The sequence below is a fragment of the Mercenaria mercenaria genome, chromosome 1 (assembly GCF_021730395.1).
Source record: "Mercenaria mercenaria strain notata chromosome 1, MADL_Memer_1, whole genome shotgun sequence".
In the NCBI taxonomy this organism is placed as follows: domain Eukaryota; kingdom Metazoa; phylum Mollusca; class Bivalvia; order Venerida; family Veneridae; genus Mercenaria; species Mercenaria mercenaria.
The window spans coordinates 50,848,893-50,858,728 of record NC_069361.1 but is presented as its reverse complement, the minus strand read 5'-3'; the positions used below and the strand labels follow the sequence as shown (position 1 = coordinate 50,858,728).

The 9,836-nt window shown below is 32.7% G+C and overlaps 1 protein-coding gene across 1 annotated transcript; it reads left to right on the top strand.

Moving 5' to 3' along the window:
- The first annotated feature begins 2,197 nt into the window (after positions 1-2,197).
- LOC123538177 (uncharacterized) lies at positions 2,198-5,273 on the top strand. Its single transcript, XM_045322144.2, has 2 exons — positions 2,198-2,712; positions 4,083-5,273. The coding sequence occupies exons 1-2, from the start codon at positions 2,400-2,402 to the stop codon at positions 4,607-4,609; spliced, it is 840 nt and encodes a 279-aa protein (XP_045178079.1). The 5' UTR covers positions 2,198-2,399; the 3' UTR covers positions 4,610-5,273.
- The last annotated feature ends 4,563 nt before the right edge of the window (positions 5,274-9,836 follow it).

Genomic DNA, 9,836 nt, shown 5'->3' with positions numbered 1-9,836 from the left:
GAAATGATGTGAGCATGGACATATATAGGTAGTCTCCGTCAAATGAATATAATAATGTAATATATGGCAGTGACAGTGTTACATAGTTTTTTATAAGGATTAATGTATTGACCTTACATTATTTTTCCTCTTCGGAGAAAAATGATACGTCTGAAATTGTCAGAGAAAACACACCTTCATGAAGTACATCGAAACTGCAGCAACAACAAATCCTACGTTTTCTTTGTTGTCTTCAACATCATCATCATCATCATCATCGTCATCTTTTTTACCGATTATAATTAAGAACTTGAAAAATAATCATGATCATACTCATCCTTATCATCGTCATGATCACCATAATCATCATCGTCATCATCAACAACAACAACATTCACTTATTCATCATTAACACTTATGTTATCACTGCCATCTTTATTTCAGTTTCCCCGTTTTGTTATACAACAAACACAGCATCATGACTATACTTTAGTTAATATACTGATGTAGATCCTACCGTTTTACACCAAAAATGTAGACATCGGTCCAAATGCACAAATAGTGACTGTCAATGATCTTCCAGTATGTTGAAACAATCAATTGACAGTAGGTCACTTGTTTAACAACTTAGCATTTTGCTCAAGGGAAAGTGTTTTATTGTCAAATTAATAACTGCAATTTATGTGTCATTACATTTAAAATAATGTGTCAGTTTTTTATGTAACTAATAATGGCCGACATGCGTGAAACGCAATCGTTCATCAATCTTTTACGAGAGAAGATGTTTTAAGATGTAAGCGATGGTAACCGCCTATAATTTGTGTAATTTGAAAAAATAAGTAAAATGCTATTAGTAAAATCATATGAAATATTAGCAGTGACCCTTTCGTTTGCTTCCTCCAATGCAATTAGACTTGGACCTTCGATATTTACTTTTTAGATTAAATGCTTTTTATGTTTATCTGATAACAGATATTTAAATGTAACTATCGGCGTATTGCCATACAAACATAATACGCAATATTTTGGTTACCAGGAAAGATTTTGAAAATTTTGAGTTTGAGAAAATCAATATACATCAGGCGCTGGGTGAGGCACGGCGTTCATGTCAAATAGACGTTAGTTTAGTTAAATGCTACTCTTTTCAATTTAATTTAATTTAGCTAAATTGTTAAGAAAAAAGTAATGGTCGACTTTTAGGTAGAAGAATATATACAAACATATGTTAATAGTTTGATGGTTACACGTCCAGGGTGCGTACCTGTGACCAGTAGATTTTTCTGTTACCCTATTTATCAAGAATAAAGACAACAGTTCCATTATGATAATTATGGTTTAAAGTTTTATTTTAACTACAAGTAAAGACGGTGAACCAATTTTAAGACAGGGCGATTTTAAAGATTTGGAGTACATGTAGTGAAGCTCATTCTACATTTTAAAACGTATTATAGGAAAGTGGTGCGCGTTTCATATCTAATTAGGAATGAATTAAATCAAGTTACTGTTTACCGATTCTTTTTTAGATAAGTACTACAGTAACATTCGGTTTATGTAAACAGACATATTTTTTTTAAATTTTAATACATCGCAAACCCACAGGCGCAGCAGCCAAGTGTACACCATCTATGTAATGATAATATTATCAATAATGGAAAGATAATTATATTCATAATAATAAAAAGAACATGAATTGTAATAATCGATAGATACACAAAGCAATACGTATGACAACTGAAAAGATTATGAATATGTATATAAAATATTTCAACATATTTATGGACTGATAGATCAACTGGAAAATGTTTACCAGGTATATATCTCTCAAAATAATCTTTTTCAAGGAAACGTTAAAAATAAGTTTCTCAAGGCATTTTCCCCAAACTACTTTTTGCGGGGAATTTGTACTTCCATGTTTTGATTAATTTACCCATATAGTTTCTCATAGGTGAGAAATATAATTGATATTTTTCACAGTGAAAATACTAGAAATATTGCACTGTCATACATCGATATTTACCCGAAAAACGTGTAATAAAATATACTTCTATTTCGCATTAAAGAAAGGAGCATTCTTAATTTGTTATACTTTCATTAAATCATATAGCATTATTAATATAGCTGTCATGTCTATTTAACTTCTTTCCAGTTATAATGAGTTACCTCCCATTACCCATAGCGCGTATCTCATTAATGCATGACAGTAGCTGTTGAAAACGTCAGTTCGGGATTGATAGCCGGAGTGCAAAGACGCACTGTGTATTCTGTGTCGCGGTGTCGATATAATTACTTTACAAGCAGAAGGAGGTAGTGAATTGATCAAACGCTCCAGTGTCGTCTGTTGTAAATAGATTTGCGAGCGTTTATTCATTCTTTGCTAAAGAACTAAACTGATTAAATTTTAGGTATAAAAGAAATACAAAATGCCTTGTGTACTTCCAGTGACACCATTTCATACAAACACATTCAGCGATGAAGCCAGTGTGGAGTTTAAAAATAAAGGATGTGATAATTATAATTTTGAATGGTTAGATATCCATCACGTACGTTCTGGTTTTACAAATGGTCACAAATGCACCACCACATGTCGGAAAGAATCGAACTCGGATTCATCGATATCGTGCCGAGTGAAAATCTCAAATGGAATACCTACCACCGTCGGGATATTAGATGTGCGATACGAAAACGATCATGTGCCAGTGTTTAATGCAACGAATACGGAAAATCTAGTAAATGGTAAACTATATTCTTTCTTTATCTTCTACAGCTATCAAATCTTTCGCTCACTTGAATTGATTTTACCCGCATTTAATTTAATTTATTGCACTTCAAAATGATAATTTGCATATTAACCACATTTATATTGTCCATTCACAAATTAAAGATTAAGCGGTATCAGTTTTATGCATATTAGTAAATAAAAGATTACTTAGGTCATGTAGGCGTGATAAGGGTTCTATCAAATGCTCTGTTCTTAATAGAAAATCGCCGCTAAACTGATGCCATCAGTGGAACAAGTATTGCCAAATCACAGTCGTACCCGTGCAGAATAGCGTTAACAGGTGTCTATATAAATAATTCCTTTTCCTATTAGTCACCGATTTATCCATATTACACCACACACAAATTTATTGTCATGATTTTTTTCCCCATATAACGTCTCGTATTATCTCTGAACTGAATTTATTTCATTGTCTTCTGTTCCCCATAACCTTCATATACCATACTGGTATTCTTACATCTTTTATCTCTAAACACTCTTTTAAAATGTTTCAACAACAAAATAACAATGCTCTTCAAGGTTTAACACTTTCCGAATGCCGGATTCAAATAAATCATAAATGAGAATGTTCTATCCCTTGCTGGTAGAGAAATTAAAATCGGTTATCGCACTCATAGCATGCATCACATGATTTAAAAATAACTTTCTCATTAAGTATATCATTCAATTCACGTTAATTCTTTATTGCTTGGTTACTTGATGTTAATGTACATGTATGTGTTCTATATATAAATCTTGATCCGAATATAGCTTATCTATATATTTTAGCTACGAGCCATATATGTCATTTATTGAACCGACAGCTATCTTACAAGGTTTTCTAATGTGCACTAAAGATCACACAAGCTTCTTAAGAACTAAAATGACCTTTCCTAAATATATTCATTTAAGTCTACGTTTTTTTCAAAGGTTACATGAAGGTTCAGATGAACTTATTAGTTTGTTTATTTTGTTTAAAAATAGATAAATTTACCTGGAGCAAAGCTGAAAACTCATAGGTTGTGTTAAATATGAGGCGTCATCAATCAATATTTGTTGCACTTTGTGCCCTTTTTAAATTCGCCATTACACGTTTGCATTATCCCATCAGCTGTGTAAAAGTGCACAGTCATACACAGTTGCGATGGTGAAGGTTAAATATTCCATGGCCTATGACCATGTTTTTGGACATGCCAAGCGTAAAGAAGACAGTGAAAACATTTTACTCTAATTACATTCATTTTAATATCAGAAATGTGTATATCATTTCCATAAGTTAACCAAGTAATTATGTATCCTTACGTCAACAAGGTTTATCACATTCTTTTGCTTCTTCATTCCATAGGTAAACAAGATGTGAAAAACAAGACTGAAATGTGCAACAAGACACACGGAGAATCTGAGCTTCCGAGCACAACAAAGCACGGACACAAACGAAAACCAGACAGTACGGAGTCGGAAAAAGTTTATATTCCATCCAAACGAGTTTCGCCGTTCTTAAACACACAAAAGGAAAGAAAAGACGAACGAAAGAAAATTTTGAAAATTTCAGTCCAAAAGTTAAAACAAGTAGATGATCCTGAAACATTTCTTAGAAGAACAGTTCTTGTTAGTAATACCATGAAGCGACTACAAATGGAACTGCGAGCAGAAAATCTTAGAACTAAAAACAGAAAATATTTCAGTGGATATCGGACGTTGAACAACAATTGTGTGTCAAGCTCCTATCTATTTGACGATCCCTTTCTGAGTGGCGTTCATGAAAAAATCACAGATGATATGACAGATACACTTATTTATAACGTGTTTCATGATACGCAAAATGACAGGACTAAAGAATCTGATACTGAGGAAATTGACAGTGTAAAATGAAATTGAAATTCTTAACACAAGGCTTAAGTCTTTCCCACACCTTCACGTCTTTCTGAAGGCAATACAAATCATAGTTGTATTAGCAATTCCAAGAAGAACATTAAACAGAATAAGGCCTTCTAGTCTGTTAGAACAGATGTGCCTGAAACCAGGGACAATACAAGATTAATTTAAGAAACATTATATGCCATGGTGATTGGGAAGCCACATTCTTCTTGTTGGAAATCCTGTGGAATGACTAGTACAAAAGACATAAACAATGAAATCCCTTCAAGTGAGGTGCAAAATTGTTTCTAAAAAGTGGCACGGTGTGTGATAAATTACATGAAATGAACCTTTAGCGCTTGAGAAATGTTTACTTGCTCATATGAATTGTACAAATACAACTCTTTTCTTATAAATACAAAATTATTTGTACTTATCTGCAAGAATGGCAATGAAACAACATTATCTTCTTTAAGAAACTGTTAATTAGACATTGTTGAAGTTTGCACTAAATTTATTGTCGCATTTATTCAAAATTACGGTCTCTCATTTTCATTTGACACAAGTCTTGAACTGAACTGAGATGTATACAGTTTTAATACAAGACAGTTTGTAAGCAGTGCCTTGTCATGATCGTTGCTGTGTTCTTATTATATAATAAAATTAACCTGAAATTATATTACTTTGCTAGCATGTAATGAATGACCTCTGAATTGTACACTGCATTTACTCCATATCAATTTCAGTGTCCTTTAGTATCACAAGAAAAAGCATTTAGAACTAGGGTTAAAATTTCAGTAGGCCGGATGCATATATATATATATATATATTGAGTAAATAATTTCAAACTATGTGTGTAAAAAGTAATACATATATCCATATCCGCACATTTGCAATGTGTTGCTCTCGTATGACTGAAACCTGTTCTAAAGTGTACACAACATAAACATATGATTCAAAAGCCATGGCAAATTGATTCACATGAAATGACATTTAGTGTTATGATATATTTACGAGCGGTTTATTCCTTTGCTTTAGTTTAGTTTTCTCCCACGTGTTTTAAGGCATTTATAGTTATAAATCATTAAGCACAATACTATGCATGTTTCTAAATGGTCTGTGTTTGTTTTAATACCAAATCCTTATCATTCCATTCCTATGCATAGCAATCATTCATTACGGTATGCATTGTTTTGCCTGTTATCACGCGTCGTCTCACATTCTAAATGTTTTTTTGGTTTCTTCCTCAAGAATAGATGTGATCAATGTTATTTTTTACTCTTGAACATCAGATTTTAGCTTAGCTGTATTTCAATATTCGTTTTGAAATTTTGGGCTGCAGATTTAGAAATATTGATTCTAAAGACGCAAGTTTGTGTATTTTGCCAGTGAATGGTATGAGATCTCATGTCATGCAATTTTATGGAAAGAACCGTCCTTGCTAATACTACATAAAAGTTACTTTTACGAAAATAAACTTTTAGTTTCCTTTTTCTAGAAAAACAAACGGTAAATATAAATATTTTACGTTTCAGTTTCATAAATTTAATCAAGAGTTGTTTGCAAGCGTATTATTCAATCAAAAGGACGATAGCAGACTCTTTTTCATTGTCTATTTATGAAAAGAATGAAACATGCAACACCTTACTCGCACCAAAAATACAACCTGTATTTTCATCAGAAACTGTTCTTCTCCTAATAAGGTAATATTGTCTTTTGAACACGCGAAGCAGACGCAAGGACTCAGCCGATAACGCCAATCGTCTGTGAAACACCCATACTCCCTAATATGTTTATCTATTTGTGTTCTTTTCTAGAAATGTCATGTCTCAGAATAAACGTAATTTCTTTTAATCCTACAGTTATCCAAAATAGTCTAACGTTTGCATTTTTATGTGAGTTTTATTCAGGTATTTGCAAAGTGTTTATGTTTTTATTCAGCTACTATTTCCATGTATGAATTGGAAAGTAATGTGGCAAGTAAAGCATTTGTCTTATCAAACAATTACTTCTGAATATATTCTGAATTAACAGAACTGTCTTTTCCAAGGTAAAATGATAAAATGCATTATATTTTGGCCATAACCCTTATCATGATGGACACGATCGATTCTGCATTTGCTACCAGTGTAGATAATGATCAGCCTGCAAATCCAGCAGTCTGATCATGATCTGCACTGTTCGCCATTCAGTCAGTATCTTTGTGGTATGCACCCCTTTAAACAGTTCATGGTACTGCCAAATTAATAAATGGACAAGTTCATTACAGAAATTTAGCAGGGTAATGGTAAATTGGAGTTGGATAGATTAATAAAGGACTTCGGACACTTTCTATATGAATTTGCCTACTCCAAGAGTGAAAAATAAACCACTAAGAAATAAGTATTTAATTACATATACCATCAAAATACATATTTGAGATTATTTCTTAAAGTCAAATTTTTCAATATTTTTTCATAAAATGGTAATTTTTGCTCTAAATAGAATTACGTACCCTGTTATATACATATAAAAGCTATTTTGCTTTAAGGAACATTGTTCCCCCCCGTGCATCAAAACCATATTTGACCAGCATATGTAGATATTAATTATACACATTTTCTGTGACTATTGTGTTGATGCAAGAGGTGGAACAGTAATTTTAAACAAAAAATATAACTACAGGGTGTTCCCAAATGTAAAGTAACCAATACTTTTTATATTCATTTTTAATAATTTGATAGTCACATATTTTTACATCTGTTTGTAACTAAAATACTATACAAATGTTTGAATGGGCACATATAGGCATGTTATACATGTAGAGTAGTGAGAGAAGCAAATACTGTTAATTCATTATTATTCATTGGGTTAAATTTTCATTCGCATATCCTGTTTGTTTGTTGTAGTAGATTGGCAAATGTGTGCTGTAAAATACTAGCAACACACCAGGTAATCTTCTGCATGCCCTCCTCGCGACGCGCACACCAGGGTGTAATTTGTTTTCCATTTTGTTTTTATTATCTTTTTTTTTGTATTTTTTATACATTTTTCATTTCTTTATTTCTTCATCTTTTCTGTGCATTTATATTTATTTCTTTTAGACACATACTACATGTGACACGCATTCATCACTTCATGTTCTTCCTTCAGTAAAAACTGAATTGAAGATTTTCTTTGCGGCGGACTAGGCCTAAACACAACAAAAAAAAGGGCAATATGTGCACAGCATTTTATCTGATCCTGACTATAGTCTATCCAACAGAAATAAAGCTTTGCATTGATATTCCTGTGATGCATAGGTCAAGAACAGTAGCTTCTTTGCAGGTCATATCAGTGACGGTTTCACATTCAGTGTGATGCCACGAAAGTGATGTGTCAAGTCGCTTTCATGCAGATGGCATATACAAATACGGCTAGACGCGAACACGAACTAAACGGTCCAGCCGAGTTTCAGGTGGAACTTTTAAGCAGCGACCTGCTTCAACTTTTCGAATATGTTTTGCCCACAACTTCAGCCCTGGCCCCGTGTTCACAAAACATTTTTCGGTCTCAGCTGAGTTTGAGCTTGAAATTTTCATATTGATTTTACAAAAACTTCAAGACTTAATTCCAACTGAACTTGACCATTAATACTGAATAGTCATCTGAAAATAGTTCTTAAATTAAGATTTAGTTTTAAACATGCTATTTAGATATAAATGACAAATAAAGTTTCATTATCAAACTCAGCTGAGACTGAAAATGTTTTGTGAACACGGGGCCAGAATAGACAACATTATCTATAGATGGGTTGTTGTCAGACTTATCCGGATTTAACTTTTTCCGATCCAGCTTCCTTAGGCAAGCCTCAGATAGAACTGTCATTTCGGATACATTTTTATTACATGTTTAAGCGAAATGACCGTGCTATGAGAAAACCAACATAGTGGCTTTGCGACCAGCATGGATCCAGACCAGCCTGAGCATCTGCGTAGTCTGGTCAGGATCCATGCTGTTTGCTTTCAAAGTCTATTGGAATAAGACAAACCGTTAGCGAACAACATTGATCCTGACTAGACTGCGCAGATGTGCAGGCTGGTAAGGATCGATCAATGCTGGTGGCAATTGCACTATGTTGGTTTTCTCATGGCGCGGCTCAAATATTATGTGTGCCACTGGTACTTACCTAAACAAAATCCCACCCTACGGCCTTGATAAGATTACTGACTTTTCTTATATTAATGTTATACATCACAAATAGCTGCCATCACTTATAACAGAGCTATACAGACATGTACATGTACTTAAATAACTACCTGAACCACTGTAATAAAACTGACCGGTCACTTATACGTGTATACCTATTCACACAATGTAATGCGTCAATAACTTTACATTATGAACAGTGTATAGATAAATCAAGTACAGGTTGTTTGGAAAAATATCGTTCCCTTTTTTATTTATTTATAGGATTTTAATCTTAAAATGTTATTTTTTCCTTAAATAAACAGATTTTGTCACTTTTTTCGACTGGAATTAAAATATTTAAAACTTCCGTAAAGTGATGACATTATATTTTCACGGAAATTTAAACATTTTATTTTTTCAAGAAAATATACCCTGGCCCAGATAAAATATTAAAAACATCTTGATAGGAACAGATACAAATCAGTTTCTGCTGTAATAAATTAACTAATACATTGGTTTATCACTGACTCGAAACGCTTTGGGTATTGTTTAAATATTTAAGGAGAAATTTGCATTTGAAATGTAGGCTAGAAGCATATGATAGTGTCCGAAGTCCTTATATATATATTGCTATTTATTCAATAACGGACAAAAAGGATTTATTTATTTTAGTTCTTGAAATTGAAGGCATTTTCCAGTTTCCATTGCAATATGTTATTTATTTTTAGTATTACTTAACTTACTAACTGAATAATGTCTTTTGTATTCTGCAAAGAGGGTAACTTTATTGTCATATGATATACCTTTTAGTACTAGTGTTGTCATGGTATCTAATAATAAACCTGATTTATATGCGACTAGAAATGAGAAAATACATTTGTGCGACAGCTTTACAAAGCTCCTTTTGTTATACAAAATAAAATGATGGAAGAAACACTATTCCTACCTTTCATGTTCTTTTTATCCAACTGAAAATGCACGATTTAAGACCCGTATCATCGTTAATTATGGTAGGGTAAAAAATCTTATGAATTTTGTATTCGCAACAATCTTTTGTGCTCTATATTTTATTATTGTGTTCAGAAAGAATATA

Excerpts from the sequence above, each read along its gene's own strand:
- LOC123538177 (XM_045322144.2), top strand. The coding sequence starts at position 2,400 with ATGCCTTGTGTACTTCCAGTGACACCATTTCATACAAACACATTCAGC. Across the intron at positions 2,713-4,082 it reads TACGGAAAATCTAGTAAATG|GTAAACAAGATGTGAAAAAC; the intron begins GTAAACTATATT and ends TTCATTCCATAG.